General features: G+C 50.1%; 2 protein-coding genes across 2 annotated transcripts in view; both read left to right on the top strand.

The window, feature by feature from the left end:
* Window positions 1–10441: 10441 nt before the first annotated feature.
* On the top strand, window positions 10442–18631 carry TSGA10IP (testis specific 10 interacting protein). The gene is made up of 8 exons (XM_025046298.1): window positions 10442–10570; window positions 11235–11410; window positions 11513–12201; window positions 12380–12527; window positions 14573–14743; window positions 16945–17044; window positions 17232–17356; window positions 18089–18631. Exons 1-8 carry the CDS (start codon window positions 10442–10444, stop codon window positions 18195–18197), a joined length of 1647 nt encoding a protein of 548 aa, XP_024902066.1. The 3' UTR covers window positions 18198–18631.
* A 493-nt stretch (window positions 18632–19124) lies between these two features.
* The window catches only part of SART1 (SART1, U4/U6.U5 tri-snRNP-associated protein 1), a 13325-nt gene continuing 13185 nt past the window's right edge, over window positions 19125–19264 (top strand). The window contains exon 1 of the mRNA XM_015588888.2: window positions 19125–19260. Coding sequence (XP_015444374.2) covers window positions 19210–19260 — 51 coding nt within the window. The 5' untranslated portion in view covers window positions 19125–19209. The remainder of the gene's footprint in view (window positions 19261–19264) is intronic.

The raw sequence follows: 19264 nt of genomic DNA, 5'->3' as shown, positions 1-19264 counted from the left end.
AGCTAAGTGCCTCCTGGCGGTTCCACTCCTGGGTAAAACCTCTCACAGATAGAAAGACCTTTCCTAGGTGTGGTTTGAGGTGGCTAGAGTTGGAGGCTGGAGGTGTTTGTCACTGGGGAACGCATGGCAGAATGCAGTGTGGACAAAGCTTAGATGCATAGTGTCAAGTGAAACACGGAAAAAAACAGAACGAGATCTACAGCCCTCAGTGCTCACAGAAACCAAAAACAGATGAACACAATAATCTGTATATTCCTGCCATTTACTCTGAGACCTCGAGCAGGTGCCTTACCCTCTCTGTGCTTCAGTTTTTCATCTGTAAAGTGGGGACAATAATAGCACCTTCTTCAGGAGCAGGTGATGATTAAATGAGCTATGACACATAAAGCGCTCAGCGCAGTGCCTGGTTCATAGTAAGCAGCCAGTAAATGGTGCCTCCTGTTACATATGTGGAAAGCAGGTTGAAAGGGCAGGTGTGAAACACACGAGTGGGAGCCTAGGTGAAGTGGGAGGAGGATGGGGGTGGGCTGCAGGGGAAAGTCCATGTCAAAGGGAGGCTTTGGAGTACCCCAAACCAAGGAGCCTGACAGACTGCTCAAGTCTACGCAGCCCACGTTTAAAGAAAAAAACAAAAACATTGCCGATCGTCTTTCAGAGCGGGCTAAACCGATTTATCCTCCTAGATGGTGTCCTGTAGGACAGGTACATAGTGGCACTGGAGAGTGCATGAGGTCACATGTGTTTTCTTCCGTCACGCAACAAATATTTCCTACTCTGTGCCAGGCGCTGTTCTGGGCTCGTAGGAGAAGCACAGGAAAGAGAAGATCAACCTGCTGGGGTAGCGTTTCCGTCCCAGTTGGGGAGGGTCACGGGTAATGTCAGGGGGCGGGAAGGGCTATGAGGGAAAAGCCGGCAGGGAGGGGGCCAGTGCGCGGAAGCAATGGGGGGCGGAGGGGGAGCGCAGGGGCTCTGGCCACTTCAGTCCCTTTCCTGTTCCCGGGTGCGTGGGAGGCGGTGCTGCTTTTCTTTCCAGCCACAGGTTCTCTCCCCCGCTCTGCCCTGGTGCCAGGCTGATTTCACTTTCCTCTTCCCTTAAATTCTGAGTTTTGTTTCTGCCTTGGGGGTTCCCTGCTCCCCCCACCTTTGTCTGGAGTCACCTCTGCTGTTCCAGGGGAGGCCATCGGTTTCAGGGTAGGACTGAAGATGGGGTAAGGGCCTCCGCCCTCCGTTCCTCCTCAGAAGGCCCCACTTCCTCGCTCATCTGTCTCCATCTCCCTCAGGATCCACCTCGCTGCCACGCTCAAGGGAGCAGAGCACCCGGTTAGAGCGTGGGCTCTGGGGTGACACTCCTTGACCTTTACTTCTAGCCAACCCGTATCAGCCTGGGACTGATCAAATAAGCCGGCTTCTCTGTGCCTCAGTTTCCTTATGATAAACGGGCGTGATTAATAGGGTTGTTGTGAGGATGACCTGATATTTACAGAGATCTGTTGACCGACAATTTTGTGCCAGACTCTTCTAGGCACCGGCACGCGGCTGTGAACCATCCTAGTCCCTGGCCCCATGCACCTGACATTTGGTGAGGGCAGGGGTTCTCACCCTGACCATCGTTGGAATTACTGGGGAGCTTTGAAGGTGAGTGATGCCCGGGGCCCATCTCCAGAGATTCCGATCTAACTGGCTGGGAGGCCCAGGCATCGGTTCGTTTTAAAGGCCTCCCAGGCGGTTCTAACTGTGCAGCCAGGGTCGAGAACCACCAGGCTAATCAAATCCATAGGACAACTCGGAGCGGTGCCTTGCTCCTAAGCCTTTAGTAAATGATGCTGTTTTATCTCCTCTCTTTCATCATCTCTTGCCTGAATTATCCCAACGGACTCCTCCCTGGCCTCCCTGCCTCCAGGGTCCCCACTGCAGAGTCTTTCTCTACTATGGGGCCGGATTTATCTTTTAAAGCTCAAGTTGAAACCTGTGACTGCCCCTGTCTCCATGAGTTTGAATTCCATTGCCCTCAGGACGATCTTTCACATCGTTGTGCAACCATCACCACCATCCATCTCCAGAACATTTTCATCATCCCAAACTGAAACAGTCCCCATTAAACACTAACTCCCATTCCCCTCTTCCCCACAGCCCTATTGTTGCATTGTTGTTCTATCTTTCATCTCTATGTCTCTGACTATGCTAGGTATCTCACACACGTGGGATCATACACCATTTATCCTATGTCTAGCTTATTTCACTTAGCCTATCTTCAAGTTTCATCCATATTGCAGCATTTATCAGAATTTTCTTTCTTTCTAAGGCCAAATAATATTCCATAAATGTGTATGCCACATTTTGTTTATCCATTTATCTGTCGATGGACATTTGGGTTGTTTCCAGCTTTTTTTTTTTTTTTTTTTTGGCGACTATGAATAATGCTGCTGAGAACATGGGGGTAAAATATCTCTTCCAGTCCCTGCTTTTAATTCTTTTGGGTGTATATGCAGAATTGCTGGATCATATTTAAGTTTTTGAGGAATCATCACACTGTCTTCTGCAGCAGCTGCACCTTTTTACATTCCTACTTGTGATGCAGAGGGTGCTAATTTCTCCGAATCCTCAACAACATGTTATTTTTGTTTTCCCTGATAGCTAATGATGCCGAGCATCTTTCTATGTGCTTATCAGATATTTGTGCATGTTCTTTGGGAAAATGTTAATTCAAATCCTTTGCCCATTTTGTAATTGGGTGATTTGCCTTTTTATTGTTGAATTGTAAGAGTTATTTATATATTTTGGATACAAGTCCTTCGTTAGATATATGACTTGCAAATATTTTCTCGCATCTCATGGGTTGTCTGTCTTTTCACTTTCTTGATGGTGTCCTTTGAAATGCAAAAGTTTTTAATTTTGGTAAAATCTAATTTATCTATTTTTTTTTCTTTTGTCATTTGTGCTTTTGGTGTCATACCTAATAAACCATTGCCAAATCTAAAGTCATTCCTATGTTTTTTTTCCTAAGAGTTTTAGCTCTTATCTTTATATCTATGGTTCATTCTGATTTAATTTTTGTATACGGTGTGAGGTAAGGGTCCAACTTCATTCTTTTGCATGTGGATGTCCAGTTGTCCCGGCATCCTTTGTTGAAAGACCATTCTTTTCCCATTGAATGATCTTGGCACCCCTGTCTAAAATCAATTGATCATAAATCTAAGAGCTCTTATTTCTGGACTCTCAATTAGTCTATATGTTTATCCTAATGCTAATATCACACTGTTTTGATTATAGTAGCCTTGTACTAAGTTTTGTAATTGGGAAATGTGAATCTTCCAAATTTGTTCTTTTTTGACATTGACTATTCTGGGTCCCTTCATTTTCCATTTTCATTTTAGGGTCAGCTTATAAATTCCTACGAGAGGCAGCACAGATTTTGATAGAGGTTGAGTTGAATTTATTTGGAGAGTATTGCCACCTTCTGGGTTTGTTTTTGCTAACAGATATTTTTTCCTGGTTATTAATCAGATTTTCCTCCTTCTTTGTATGTATATTATTTTTATATCAGATGCCAAACATTGTGATTTTTACATTATTGAACTGGATTTTATTGAATTCTTTTAAAGAGTGTTGGACTTTTCCTGGCAGTTTAGTTGTTCCGTGTGGATTAGTTTGATCATTTCAAGATTGGTTTCAAGCCTTTTACAATGGGTCTGGAGGCGCCTTTATTAAGGGCTGAGTCAGGCCCACTTCCAAGGCATGGCCCTTTGGGGCTTTCTACTGAATTCAGTGAGATTTCATTCAGTGAGATTTCTCTACTCTGACTGGAGAGAATCTCCTTACGATGATTTCCAGTCACGCGTGAGCTCTGGGAATGATTTGTCTTACAGCTCTGCAGTAATCGTTCTTCTCTTGAAAGGTGCTCTTGTGGGGTTTCACCCTCCCAAAGCTCAGGGGGACCCCTCTGCAGAGTGTGGAGCTCTTTCTCTGTGTAGGTTCTTCCTCTTAGATATTCTACTTCACAAATTCTAGCTGCCCTTGGTGTCTCCAAACTCTGATCTCGGTCTCCTGAACTCAGTGAAATTGATGGAGACTATTGGGTTCTCCTCCCTACACTGAAGTAGGGCAATTACCCCTAGGCAGATGGCAGGTGGAGATGACCTGGACGATGGTGGGACTCACCTCAGGGATTACAGTCCTGTGCTACCAGTTTCCTAACATCTGAAAGTCGTTGTTTCTTATACTTTATCCAATTTCTTAGTTGTCTGTGGCAAAAGGATCATTTCAGTCTACCTTACTTCCCCATGGCTGGAAAGAGAAATCTCTCTATCTCCTTGGAACTCACCGAGTCCTTTGCCTGACCCCTTTCCAAGGTTCTTCCCGTGCTCTGATTTGGCTTATAATGGTGAGTGCATATTTTACCTCCCCCGTTGGACTGTGACCATCTCAAGGATGGGGGGCTTATCTTATGCATGTCTGCATCTTCAGGGTGTCTCATAGGGCCTGGCACATGGTAGGATGTGGCAGGCATGTTTTGTGCTTTGGTCTTTCCTGTCCTGCTTCCTTCCGGCCACCTCAAATCACATCCTCATCTTTAGAGAACTCCCCTTCCTGGATGTGAGGGAAGAGTCCTCTCTCCACTCTGGTGGCAAAGGTCCAAGAACAGCAACCTGATGCTGCCTGCAGCCAACATTCCCATCAGACAGAACGGACTGGACAGAGAGAGAGATAGAGATGAAATGAGGACGAGTAAGACACACACACACACACACACACACACACACACACAGGCAAAAGGACTCAAGTTCCTCCATCCAGGCAAAATTGAGGTCGGAAACATCCCAATCGTTTATTTTATCTTTATTCTTCGCTTACTTTAGTTCTGTCAATTGCAAACTGAAGGGACCTGCATTTTCATATATTTACTGAATGAGTGGAATTAATTTGTATGGCTGCCTCATTCTCAATGCAGCTAAGGTTGCTTCCAACAAGAACAAGGAAGATAAAATAGAAATGGAGACTCAAGAGTATGAAAATATAATTAAAAAGAGAAAATGAAAATCAGGAGCAAGAATATAAACATATAAGTCTGCAGCCCATAAAAGGCCCTTAAGGTGCTCTGTTAATTGAATATCAAAGTTGGCTCTGAGCTTCCTGGTAGTCAAAGCAAAAAGGGAGACATGGTAACTTACCTTTCCCCAGGGAAAAAACAGAGCCTATGTGTTCCCCAAGGGAAAGAAATTTTTTCCTAGACTATAGCTAAGTTTTTCTAAAACTTTTCATTTTTTGCTCCAAAAGAAAAGTTCTAGATGGGGCTCTGGGAGAAGCTACTGAGCGATGTGACAGAGGCCAATCCGAGCCACATTCCAACAACCAGTCCGTAATGAGCCTCCTATGTTTGGTCCTTGGAATACGGGCCTAGGGAACGGCGAGGTTGCCAAGTTTAGTTGTTAACTGTCGGCCTTGCCTTGACCTCTCAGTAGGTCTTGTCACAGTTGGTCACGCTTCCGTCTTTGAAACACTTTCTTCACTTGGCTGGCAGTCCTCACTCTCTTGGCACACGTCTTCCCCACTGGCCTCTCTCATCTGGTCTCCACGCCTGTGTCTCCCCGACCTTTCCTGTCCTCTAAATGGCGGCAGGCCCAGGCTCAGCCTCCAGACCTCTCCTCTTTTTCTCTCTCTCTGCCTCGCCCAGCCTGAGTCCTACAGACCCTCTCCTGGGTGATGAACCCTCTTTCTGCCCCAGGCACCCAGTTTAATCTCTGTACAGCAGCCAGAGGATCTTTTAAAAATGCAAATCAGCTCATATCACTTCCCCTCAAGAGATGGTTACTTTGACCAAACAAGATGTGTGGGATATAATAAAAGATTATTTTTGTCTCTCAATGTCCCTCTAAAATTCATAAGGGAACTTCTTTCTATGCCTCCTAAATGAAATCACGACTTTCTGTGCCATGTTCCCTCATGGTGCTACGATCACCTGAAGTCATTAAACAGGTTCTATAAGAATGCCCCATTTTGTGTAATAGCTAAATCTCTTGACTCGTCGAAACAGTCTCCACTTCCCCAGCTTCCGCCTCTGCTGTCAAGGAGGGAAGTCAGGTCTGCCCTTCTCCCTGCCCTCTGCTCCCCCAGCAAGAGAGCCCTCTGCTGTGGGGGTGCAGAGAGGAGGAAGGGAAGTGGGTGCATGAAGTACTTCCTTGATCCTGGGCAGGATGGCATCTTACCCTCTGGGTGGCAGCTGTTTAAGGTGGGCTTTTGCCCTGGGGGAGTGCCTAAGGCTCCTGTATGGGCCGCCCCCTTGACTGTAACTCCTGGGAAGTGGGCATGGCCTCCCTTTTGGCTGGCTCTGGTTTTCTTTTGACTGGTACATGTAGACTCACACCGTTGGGTACCTCCGGCCAGATGACAGAAACCCTCTGGCAGTTCCCACTGTGGTTCTGGAGGTCTCGCACGAACCCACCGGGCAGCCGCAATTTCAGGGAGCCCATCACAAGCTCTCCAGGTGGCATCCCTGAAGCACTGCTCCCTAGATTTGGGATTAGGAGGCAGCCCCCCCCCAACCCCGCCCGAAGAATGCTGGAACTCAGCATGACATCAGCCCTTTCCAAATCAACCCATCACAAAATCCCTTTTCAATACCTGTCCTCCGTCCCTTCATACTCTTGAGGTAGATTGGGTTCTTTCTATTTTCTTTAAAATTTGGATTTTGGCCAGCAGCAACCTAGTTTGGCGTTTCATATTCATTCTCTCCTAGAGTCTAGTTGCAACTTCCAATATTCTATCACACTTTCCATTATGTTTACAAGTCTAGAGTTTTCTTCACGGCCTCCAGGTCCCACATGATCTGACCCCTGAGCCCAGACAAAAGTTTGACATTTCAAAGACTATTATAAATCATTGTATGTTCATAATTATAAAAACTTAAAGCGAATAACTTCCCAGAAAAATATGAAATGCCAAAATTGGCACAAAAATATCCAAAACTTCAATAGAGTCATCATCGGTACATAAAATGATAATGTAAGACTCCAGTGTGAAAGCCGTGACGGAGACACTGGGACAAAGAGGTTCCCCCAGACTTTCCAGGAGCAGATCGATGGTCCTTGTAAAAGTTGTTCCAGGAGACAGAGAATGAGAGAAAACTGCCCATTTCCTGATGTGAGTCTCAAACCAGATGAGGACAGTAGCAGGAAAGTAGCAGCATTTCATTCTGAACACAGATGTTAAACTATAATCTCACGGGATAGACTATAGGAGAATGCCCCCCGCCCAGGGGTGGACAGAGGACTGGAGACATGCAAAATACAAACTCCTATTCACAACGTTAATGGGTCTGACTATATCAACATTAAGGATGTCTATTCCACAAAGTCCCTCGGAGATAGTGTTGACAACAGGTGGTTACGATCTAGTGAACGACGAACTCTTGCAACTCAGTAAGGAAAAGAGGAGAAACACAACAGAGAAATGGACAAGAATATAAGCAACCAACTCACAGAAGGATTGACCCAAATGGCAAGAAACTCATGAAGATGGAGTCAAAGAAGTAATCAGTGCACTTCAATTAATATTACAGGGAGATACCGTTTCATTACCACCAAGTGAGTAAAAATTTGTCAGGTGAATCATACCAAAGTGTGGTGAGCATGTGGGCAGACGGAACTCCCCGGTCACTTCTGTGGGCATGTAAACTGGTACAGCTTCTCTCTCAGGCAGTCTCAAATGAGGTATATGTTTTTTCCACGACCCCACACACTCACTCCTTGGTACGTAAGCCACAGAAATTCGCATGCAGGTGTACAAAGGGGCATGTTCAAGGGTGTTGACTGCAGTATCCTTTGTGGAAACAGGAGTTGGGGGTGACCTTCGCATCCATCCTTAGTAGAATGAATTAGTAAAGTGTAACAGAGGCAAACTAGGAACACTAGCCAACAGTCGCAATGAACAGATAGCTTTTTAAAACAGTATTCAAAGAAAAAAGTAAGATCTCAGAAGCTAAGCAGGGTCGGGCCTGGTTAATACCTGGATGGGAGACCACCTAGGAAGACCAGGTGCTGTAGGCATAAAATAAAAAATAAAAAATAAGAGATTGTAAGCTGACAAGGTCCTTGCAATCTGTGAGGTCAACCAAGGGTTGCCTCGCCTAAAAAAAAGAAAAGAAAAGAAACACAAAAGAGTAAGGAAACAAATGAGATCGATAGCATAATACCATTTATATAAACTAAAACCAGAAATGCACAAAAATGATATTAGGTATTAAACAAGGATCCATTCATATTTAAGTGGGATGGGGATGGGGATCAAAGATAAAAGAGACAAAAACGACACTGAAACGAGAGTGGCATTGCATCCATTGATGATTCTCGTGCACCGTGACGTAAGGGATACAATAAACTCACCTCTGCTCCAGAGGACCAGAGAGAAGTGTGCAAACAGCCAATGCACAGTGGAAGCACAAATGGCCCAGAAAGACATGAAAATACATTAATCTCATAGATAATAAAGGGAATGCAAGTTATAACAACAACGAGATCATAGTTTTTCATCTATCAGATAAACAAGGATTTAAAAAAATTATATGCTTTGCTGGCGAGGATGTAAATACTATTGATGGAAATGTATATCGGTTGAGCATTGGGGAGGGGGCGATTGGGCATTATCAAAATGTAAATGGCTTAGAGCCAGCCCATTTGCTTATATGAAGTTGCCTTGCAGAAATACCCGGTGTGCAACAGCGCATTTACCAGAATGTCACTGCTGCAATGTCGGTAGTAGGGAAGCTAGTGGAAATCCCCTGGAGGAGATGGGTTTAGTCCATCATGCAAGTCATGCTGTGACACCCAGTGAAGATGGCGAAGACTGAGGCGGCTCTGCACGCACAGATGTGGAAAGATGAGCATAGACATACTATGAAGCAAAAAAAAGTATGATCTCATTTTTGTTGAGAAATCATGTACAGTCATGCATCTCTTAACGACGTGATATGTTCTGAGAAATGTGTCATTAGGCAGTTTCGTCATTGAGTGAACGTCATGGAGTGCACTGGCGAAACCTAGATGGTGTAGCCTACCACACACCTGGGCTGTATGGTACAGTCTGCTGCTCCTAGGCTAAAAACCTATACAGCACATTACTGTACAAAACAAGGGATTAAATCAGCACAAGAGGCACAGTAAACACAAGATTTATGAGGCTACTGCCGTTGGATATGAGTCTGGACTTTGAGGGAAAGGTCAGGGCTGAGATATGCAAGCCTGGGGGTAGCTGGGAGGGGGCAGGTGGCTTTTCAGGCTGTCAGACTGGGTAAGCTCACTTAAGGATGGAGAAGACGTCTGAATGCACCTCATGAGAATGTGGACCCGATAAACCCAGACTTGCCCTCTGCCAAGGAAGAAAGCGGGCCAGAGTTTGCCCAGGAAGTCAATTGGGTCAGGGTCTGGAGGGGACTTGCTCTCTGAAAGCAAAACACCCTACACGGCTGGCTTCCACCCGGGGTCCCGTGGATGACATTCGGTAGAGGAGGAGGCAGGTACGGGGGATGACAGCCCACCAGAAAGAACAGAGCTTACCTATTTTGAGTGATAAAAGCCCTTTACCTGCAGTGTTAGTTAGACTGTTAAATTGGATGTGCTCATCGCAGAGGTGTTACTGGGATGGAGTCTGACAGCAGATGAGGGTCCCCAGGAGCAGAGAGCCGAGAAAAACGTGCCTCAAGGGCATCTGCCGGGATTTGCTTCATCACCTGTCTCACTGGGGCCACACAGCTGCCTAACAACGCTGACACAGCAGTTACCACAAGCTGTGGAAGCACCGAAAAGAAACGTGACAAGTGGAGAGCTAGGATTTGAACCTCGGAGCTTCCTCTGTGCTCTTAACCATCATGCTCTGCTGCCTCCCAATAACAGTCAGTTATTACAACAGTTATAATAACAGACGTTTACTGAGTGTGTTGCCTTCGCGATTTCATTTAATCCTTGCAACAAACCTATGGGATAGGTCCGTGATTCCAATTTTGCAGAGGGGAGAAGTGACTTGCCCAAGGTCACAGAGCTGGTGAGAGGCCAAGCCAGGCCTCCAGCCCTGGCAGGTCCATCTCCAGAACCTCAGATTGATACTGCTGGTCGTAGTGCTCAGTGCCAGGCGTCCCATGGGGATGAACCATGTCAAGTCTTTTGGGCGCTGCTTAGGATTTAAATGTGCTCACTCCCTCCAGGGCTTCCTCCTGCTCTGGTATGCCTGCTGCCTCACTCCTAGACATGTGGTTCAGCTTCCTGGCCTTTACCCTGCTGAGCTCTCTCTTCTGAAAGGAAGTTGGCCTCAAGTACTCTGGTCGACCCTTCCTGGCTTGCTTTTTGCCAGAGCCCTGAAGACTGGCTGAGGACTGACTGGTTGCCATAGAGATGGTGGGAAGGACAGTTCCAAGGCTGGCAGATGGGGGTGGGGGATGGGACAGGATACCAATATGCTGAACACCCACAAACAGTTGGTCAGGACCCCATCAGAGAGACCAGGGCAGGACCTCCAGCTCCAGGATTCAGGGACTGTCAAGGGGCTGCTCGAACTCCTGTCAGACACCCCCCAGGCTGAGCAGGTGAGGCAGGCCTCATGGGGAGACTTCCAACTGCCCAGAGGCAGGCTGGCTATCTGGGGCCAGGGGAGGCCAGGGCTGAGGGAGGCCCTTGAGAAGCCATGAGACTGGAGCCGAGGCCCAGCTGAGAGTCAGGGAGGCTCGAGGGGGTAAGGGACCGTGGGGAGGCCTAGAGGACGTGGGCTGAAGATGAGGATGATGGCTGGGGATGACTCCCAGCCTTCTGATGGAGCAATTTCGGGAATGCTGCAGGAGGGGCAGGGTTTGGGGAAAGATAATGAGTTTCTTCCACCTTGGCTTAGCGACTCCGGTGTCCCGAGGGGCATTCTGAAGAGCAGTCTAGGGCCCAGATTCAGCATAGTGTAGTGGTGACAAATCTGGGCTCTGGGGACAGACTCAACATGTTCAGATTCTGGTTCCACTTGCTGGCCATATGACCTTAGTCAAGTGATTTTACCTGTCTGAGCCTCCGGGGGTCTCATCTACCTCACAGGTTAAATGAGTTGATATGTGAACGTCCTGAGCACCTAGTAGGTGCTCAGTAAATAAACAGCAGCTATTGCTATTATGTATCGAGGTGCAGTCAGTTTTTGGTGGCCCCCTGCAGAGGGGCCAGCCAAGGTGCAGAGGAAAGGGGAGTTCCCTGGGGAGGTGTGAGGTGGCCTAGGAGGCTGCTCAGAGCTCAGCCTCCTCTTCTGTCTTCCCCCAGGGATGCCTTGGGGGTGGTGATGGCATACTTCAGGGCCAGCGGCAGAGGTCTCAGAGTGCAGGACAGATGGCAAAGAAGGACCGGACGCCCAGGGCCCGGAACAAGAAAGGGCGTGGCTCTGCCGAGACTGAGGAGTAAGCGCTGTGGGAGAGGCGGGGACGGGTGTTGGGCGTCGGGCCCCACTGGGGGCTCTCACCCTGACCCTGACCACTGCCCCCTGCCCTCTCCGTCCTCAGCCTCTTTCCTTCTTCTGCTCGGAAACCCTCCTTCCCCTTCCAGTGGGCCTGGGAGAGCTTCACCACAGAGGGCCGGGCTCCGCTTCAGCTTGGCGCCCCCCTGGCTCCTGGCCACAAAGCCCTGCCCTTGCCCCCAGCGGACCCCCAGCACAAGTCCAGGCGTAAGTCCTCAAGCAAACTCCTCGAGGCCCATGGCTTCTGCTGGAAGACGAGGGTGCCAAACCTGGAGAGGAGACAGCAGCTCAGGGCCTGTGGCTGCATCTCTGCCTCTTCCGGCCAAGGGGAGGGCCAAGAGCTGGAGCTTCCCAGTGAGTGTAGCCTCTGGCCACCTGGGAAGAGGTCAGAGTCTGGGTCAGAATCCGAGGAAGCTGAAGCTGCTGAGCTGGAAGCTCTGAGTGCTGAGGAGGCCGAGAGGGGTCTGAGCCCTGGGGAGCTGCCCCAGCTCCCCAGGAGGAGGTCGATCTTGGAGGAGGAACGGTTTGCAGAGGTGACAGAGGAGGCTGAGGAGGGGGTGTACAGGGTCCCCCACAGAAAGAGGGCAGGTTCTCGGAGAAAGGGGCGGATTTCCAGTGAGGAGGCCTCCGATGAAGGTGAACCGCAGTGCCAAGGGACGGCGAGGGCCAGAGAGCTGGAGGGGCCGTGGGACCTGGGGAAACTGAGGAGGCAGTTACAGCGAGACTTGAACTGTGGTGAGTGTGGGGCTCAACGCCTGGGTTCCCAGGAAGTTGCTCGGTGGAGAGAGAGATTGGGGAGGCAGCGACCTGGGCCAGGAGTTCAGACAGAGCTGGGCTGGGCTCCAGGGGCTGGGTGGGAATGCCCAATGGGCCAGGAAAGAGGATAGTCTCTGACTTGTCTCCCTGTGGATAGGCCCCAAAAAACATCCCTGGAAGACTTTGCGGGCTGCTGTCCAGGCCTCCAACCAGAGTGGGAAAATGGATGCCTTGGGAGACGATGAGACTCTATTGTTTGCCAACTTCCCTAACCGTACCTTCCACAAGCGACAGGAGGCCACCAGGTAAGGCGAAAGAGGGAAGGCAGGAGCCAAAAGCAGGGAGCCAGAAGGAGCCAGTTCATTTATTTACTCGCCATCTCCTGATTATCTATCCATCCGTCCGTCCGTCCTTCCATCTGTCCATCCATCCGTCCATCCATCTTATCTCTGTCGTCTGCTTGGCCAATTGTCTATTGACAGAAACAAATTTTCATTTATTTCCCATCTTCTATCCATCTGTTAATTTATTAACTAAGTGAGTAATGCAACATATATTGACTATATACTCGTGGGTCCTCAGGATATAAAGATAAAAAGACTTGGTCCCAGACCTGAGAAGCTCAAGGTCTGCTGGAAAAGGAGACAGATGGGCAAAGCAGCAATAATGAAGTAGACTTAGATAATTGCTGTGCTTAGGGCTTTAACAAGAGATGACGGGAGCAGAGGGGTAAGGCTGGGCAGGGGGTTTGTTGGCATTGTCTAGTGAGGGATGTTAAGTGCCTGAGCCAGGCGGCCATGAGAATGGAAGGGGGTTCCATTTAAGAGATATTTGGAGGCTGGCTCAGTGGGCCTTGGTGACTGGCTAAAAGTGGCAGGTGAGAATCCATTCAGCATTCCAGTAACATCTTTCAATTCTTACGCTGCCATGTCCTGCTTGGTATCCTTCCATGCTTCCCGGTGCCTTTGGAGCAAAAAAAGCCCAGATTCCTTGGGAAGGAGGCTTCTGTCTCCCACGCCAGCTGGTCAGAGTGGCTGCAATGCTCCAAGCTCTCCCTCCTTCCTCTCCTGGGACTGCCCGTTTCTCTCCACCCAGCTAACTGAGATTTATCTTTCAGCTCTCAAGCCAGGAACCTCTCCAGGCAATTGTCCTCTGTTTTGCCTCCATCGTAGCTCTTGCCACTCAAGGTTAAAATGTTCTTCTACTCGCTTCATCGCACTTTCAAATCTTATTTTTCTGATTTCAAAAGCCAGGCATACTTAGTATAAAAACTCAGATATTACTGAAATATTTGTAGAATGTGACCAATACCCATGATCCCACCCCTGAGACAGCCATTGTTCGCAGTGGGGTGCTAGGCTGCCTGTCCATCCTTGTATATAGACTTAGGGCAGGTGTCAGATCTTTTGATCGCCACCTCTCTGATGTTCTACACAGGGCCTGGCATATAGTTGGTGCTCAATAAATATGTGCTAAGTGAATGACTGCATCTATCCCTTTGTCTATCTTTCTACCTGACCATGGTCCAATTACGCATGAATGTACTGACATCGAGTTTCTGCCTATGTTAGGCACTGTTCTAAGTGCCGGGGATACATTGGTGGTGAAGAGGACAGACAAGAAACCCTGCTCTCATGAGGTTTACATTCTACTTGAGAAGGATAATTTTTAAAAATTGCCGAAATGTGTAGCTACGGCTGGAAAATACCTGGGAGGCAGATGGGGTGGTCAGGGCGTCTCTCCCTGACACTGGAGCAAAGACCTGATTGATAAGAAGGAACTGGACACAAGATCTGGGGGAAGAATGTTCCAGGTCAATCTAGGTGTTGTCTATTCAACCGGCCACACCATTCCTTCTTCCCTTCGCCCATCTATTATTGATCGCATCACCCTTTTGTTTCTCTTTCCTGTCCTTTCATCCATCTGTCTGTCACTCAAGACAAAATGCATTAATCGAGCTCCTACCAGACATGGGGGTCAGAGAGGAGAACAATATCCGGCCCCTGCCCTCAAAAAGAGTTGCTTTGCAATAGAAAGTGAAAAATACAGGTGCGGCCACAGGTGTGTGCGCCGAGGACATCCGGAGTTGAGGCACACTGCTGGCCGAAGTAGGCAGGAGGCTTCCAGGAAGAGGAGGGAAAGGCCTTGAGCTGCGCCGAGGGCTGAGCCCCAGATGCAGCCTCCATCATGTCAGACTTCCATGACAAACCCCATTCTCCAGGTCCGTGGCTCTCCGGGTTCCTGCAACCTCTCAGGCCCCCACGATCCCCTACCCGGCCCCTGAGCTTCCATGAGGCTCCTGTTCCCCACAGACGTCTCCCATCCCTCTTCTTCCCACTGCCCACTTAAGAAGCCTGCTGTTGGCCTGGGAGCGGCAGCAGCAGGAGGAGCGGCAGCAGGCTGAGCTGCGGAGGGCCCGGGAGCAGCGGGTACAGCAGCAGGTGGCTCGCTGCCTGGCAGCCTACGCACCAAGAGGGAGTCGGGGGTCAGGGACCGCCCAGCGCAAGCTGGAGGAGCTGAGGTACGAAGCCAGGGCTGCGGAGGGCCTGGTAGGGGGAGGGCGGGGAGGCGGTGCTGTGGCAGATGGAAGGGCCAGAAGGGCCGAGGAGGCTCAGCCCTCGCCTTCCCATAGCCATCCTCCAGCCCGGGCAGGCAGGCTGGGCCACTTTGCCACACTTTACAGGTGAAGACACTGAGGCTCAGGAGAAGGGCTGGGCCAAGGTCACCCAGTTAATATTAACAATCTCTGAAGCTGTCAAACGCTCAAGGTTAAAATGTTCTACCTGCTTTATCACACTTTCAAATCTTGTTTTTCTGATTTTAAAAGCCAGGCATACATAGTATAAAAATTCAGATATTACCAAAACAGATGATGTGGAACATGACGGGAGCCTATGATCCCACTCCCGAGACAGCCACTGTTCGCAGTCAGGTGAAGAGTCATCTGTTTTAGTCTCTTCCTATATTTTGACCATTTTTTTTAAAAAAAGCAAATACATATTTAACAGCAGGTCTCTTTTAGACTCTTAACAGGCCCATGAGGTAGGTATTATCACCATTCTCATAATTCTACAGATGAGGAAACTGAGACTCAGAGAGCTTAAATAATTTCCCAAAGGTCACAGGCGAGGAGACAAAGCTGGAATTCTAACCGAGGCAGCCATTTAGCCACCCTGCTACACTGTCTTGGAGGGCTCGATGCGCAGTCTTGGAGGGCGGCCCTTTCCACGCCTCCGCTCCCTTCATCCTGGGAGATGCCTCCTTGTAAGACCTCAAGTTCATTGTTTCTTATGAAGGTTCAGAACCCCGAGGGGCAGAGATGTCAGTGAGAAGAGTGTGTCAAACACGCACTTTTTATTTTCTACTTGGAGCAGATATTTCCCACGGGATTCCTCAGCTCTTATAGCTTGTGAACTTGGCTCTGTCTGAGTTGCACTGGAGCCTGCTCTGCCCAGGGGGGCGGGCACAAGAGAGGTCGCCCCGTGGTGGGGAGGTGATGTGCCCTCCTTTCATTCCAACATGATGGACACTGCTGACATCCACTGACATCACTTCCTTTCTTGCTCGGGGCTCCTAGACATGGGCTTTCCCTCAATTTTAACAGAGATAGCATAAAGAATCAAGCAGGGAAATGGTATGTGACATCACAGGCAATACAGAGACTGAGTGCCAGCTCATGTCTCCCTGCCCCTGCCCCTTGTAACTGCTTTAAATTTCCTCTTAAATAGTGAAGACTCCTTTTTGCAGTAACTTCTGTTCTCGGCCCTGGGTTTTCAAGTCCATCTCTTTTTATTAAATGGAGTAAGTTTCCTTCCCTGGCTCATAGCCAAGGGTCCAGGCCCAGGAAGGCAGTGTTTTCCACAGGGCCTGGCACACTTGCTGGAGGCCCCGGCACGAGTCTCAGAGTCTGGTCTGCTTCTCCCCTCCCGTCCTGTCTGTGGGTGCTGCCACCATGCCAACGGCCTCTCTTACGTGCTTCATAGGAGGATGCCCAGACCTATGTGCCATGTGGCCAGAGGGCCCCTCTTGCTGCCAGCTTGTTGAGCATCCGCATTTCCGACAAGTGCACAAACTGGGTTTTTGTAAATGAGTTTGTGTTTCCCCAGCTGAACCTTGATCTTTCCAGGATGTGTTCTATCGTTCGCAACACAATTCTTTAGTTTCTCTGTCCCATTTTCTAAGCTGTCCACTTATAAGAGCCACAGAGAATGCTGGCAGGCTTGTCCAATTCCAGTATAGCACAGAGGAGAAAACAGCTTAGACTCAGCACAGGGCTTTGTTCAAAGCCACAGCCAACAGCCACAGCTTCCTCCTTACAGATGCAGTGTGAGAGGGGGCAGGGAGGGGACTTGGGGAGGGGAGAAGCTGTGCAAGCAGATGCCCAGTTGCTCTGAAACCAGCGCTGGTCTCTCTCTCTTGGGGGTGGCTGGGAGGATAAGTGAGCCCTGGCTGCACAGCCTGGAGACTTGGGCTCAGAGCTCAGCCTCTCACTTCCCAGCTGTGCAACCTTGGACAAGTCCCTCAACCTTCCTGAGCCTCAGGGTAATCACGGGTAAAATGCGGCAAATACTAATTCCCACTCCACTGACCTCGGGAGGAATCCAGGGTGGCTTTGTAAAGGTAAGGGTGGCAGGTGGTCAAGTCCTTGATGAGGGCAGGTGGCTCACAAGTGTGGATGGGTCACGTCCATGGTTAGTTGCCCAGAGGCCCGTCTCCCCGCAGGCGCAAGGAGCGACAGCGCTTTGCTGAGTACCAGGCAGAGTTGCAGGGCATCCAACACAGGGTGCAGGCCCGGCCCTACCTGTTCCAGCAGGCCATGCAGGTGAGGGCAAGCATGCAGCCTCCCCCTGAGAACAGAGCTTCTCACTGGCGAGGCGGGAGTGGGCCCCCTTAGATGGGGCGCCGGGCTGCTGCCCATCTGGAAGCCCTGGGATCCCCTCAGTAATCAGAGCCCCTCTCGTCCTTGGTGGCCCTGGTGCAGAGTGGGAATCCCTCTTCTCCCTCCGCAGGCCAATGCCCGGCTCACGGTGACCCGGCGTTTCTCCCAGGTGCTGTCGGCACTGGGTCTGAATGAAGAGCAGCTGCTGGCTGAGGCAGAAATGAGGAACACAGAGGGCACCTCCAGGAAATCCAGGTGAGGCCATCTAGTTGGCCAAGAAACTGGCTCTGCCCAGCTGTAGGGAGAAGGGGTGCCATCGGCAGCACTCTGGGCCCTGCAGGGTCTCCTCCAGCCATCTCCCTGGCCCCCTTCAACCTGGATTGGATGTCTGGGGAAAGGCTAAGGGGATTCCATGGGCAGCCATGTTGATTTGTCCTGAATCTAAGCTTCAGTCCTACCATGTCCACCGCCCCCCAGTCCCCTGCCCCTGACTCTGCCACTCTAGCAGTCAGCAGGTCCTTCCCCAAGCTCTGTCCTCCATATCACCTGAGGAAAGTGGGGCCAAGGCTATCCCCCCCACACCCATTTCCCAATGAGGAAAACTAAAGACCTGAGGGCAGGGTCTTCCCCAAGGACAGAGGAATGAATAAGCAACAGAGCCAGTCTGGGAACCTGTGGCCATCTGAGTTGCCACACACTAAGCCCCCATTAGTGGCTGGTGCCAAGCCAGTCACCTCATGTGTACTGTCCCTTATGCTTTAGAGCAACCTGGTGCAGAGCAGGGGTTATGAGGCCCAAATCACAAGAAGGAAACCGAAGGTCGAGGAAGGGAAATCACTTCCTCAGGGTCACACAGCATAAGAGCCAGATTGGAAGCCAAATCATCAATGACAATGGCCTTTCCACTCCTATGATCCAGGTCTCCTTGGGTGTGGGGTTGGGGAGCTGCCGAGCCCAGTGGCCTCTATCTTCGTCTTGTCTTTTAAGGAGCCACAAGTCAGTGGGAGAGAGAATGGAGCACTCTTCTCAGAACCTCCCGAGGACAGAACCCACCAGCAGCCAGCCTGACAGGCACTCCGCCCCAAGCCCAGAATGAGAACCCAGTCGCTTAGATAACAAGTAAAGGCTTTATGTAAAATACAGTGTGGGATTTCTGGTGGTGGTGGGAAGCAGCTGTGGGGAGGCAGCAGGCTGTTTGTTCCCACATATCCAAGGAGTTCTGAGTCCTAGAAATTCAAGAGTAGGACAGAATGACCTTTGCCCTTGAGTCCGGTGGGGGAGGCGGACCTTTAAAGGGGCGTATATGTCACACTGTAACAGAGGGGCCACCAGATGGAGCAGCTGGGGCTGGAGAGTCTGGAGGGATTGTGTGAACTGGGCTTTTAAATGACTTCAAGTTAGAGCCCCTCGCTTAAAGGAAAAATAAGCTCGCACACACAGATGTACCGAAGTTTGCACTTAATTTCAGAAGGTTCACAGACACACAGAGGCTCGGCTGGAGCTTCTCAGCAGTTCAGAGCACAGGTTAAAAAATCCAATCCAGAGAACGAGGGAAAGCAACGTTTGCTGACAATACTGGTTACAAGGATTCGGAGGCTGGGCTGCGGAGCTCGGGCTCCGGAGCAGCACATGCTTGCGTCTTCCAGCATCTGACTGAGGCACAACTCCAGGGAGTCCACAAGGAGGACGCCTATTGGAGCGGAAGGAGCTGTCCACGGAAAATCCGTGGAGGCAGCGAGCGTCCCACGGCTCGGGGTATGCTAGCGGAGGGAAGTCGGGAAGGGCTTTCTAGCTCCAGAAATTGGCTTAGACGTCCTCGAGGTCGTATATATAGTTCTGGGACCCCGTCTTCTCCAGATCGGGTCCGAGCGCCTGGAGGAGCGAACGCGCACCCTGACCAGCACCCCGCCCAAAGCGGCCGCGATTGCGCAGTCGGACTCCGACCCCGGTCTTCCCATAAGCCTTTGGGGGCAGGGTCCGAAGCGAACGACGGAAGCAGCCGCTCTCGGTTTCCGGCAACACGACAGGCCCGCTGGGCGACCCGGAAGTGTTCCCATTTTGCGTCGTCGGGGCTCGGCGGCGGCCCGGCTCGGGGCGGACGTACAAGCATGGGGTCGTCAAAGAAGCACCGCGGAGAGAAGGAGGCGGCCGGGACGACGGCGG

This window comes from Pteropus alecto, unplaced genomic scaffold (assembly GCF_000325575.1).
Source record: "Pteropus alecto unplaced genomic scaffold, ASM32557v1 scaffold43, whole genome shotgun sequence".
NCBI lineage: Eukaryota > Metazoa > Chordata > Mammalia > Chiroptera > Pteropodidae > Pteropus > Pteropus alecto.
The sequence above is the reverse complement of the archived record's forward strand: the minus strand, read 5'-3'. Positions and strand labels throughout refer to the sequence as shown.

Excerpts from the sequence above, each read along its gene's own strand:
- TSGA10IP (XM_025046298.1), top strand. The coding sequence starts at position 10,442 with ATGCTGAACACCCACAAACAGTTGGTCAGGACCCCATCAGAGAGACCA. Across the intron at positions 12,202-12,379 it reads ACAGCGAGACTTGAACTGTG|GCCCCAAAAAACATCCCTGG; the intron begins GTGAGTGTGGGG and ends CCCTGTGGATAG. Across the intron at positions 14,744-16,944 it reads CGCAAGCTGGAGGAGCTGAG|GCGCAAGGAGCGACAGCGCT; the intron begins GTACGAAGCCAG and ends GTCTCCCCGCAG.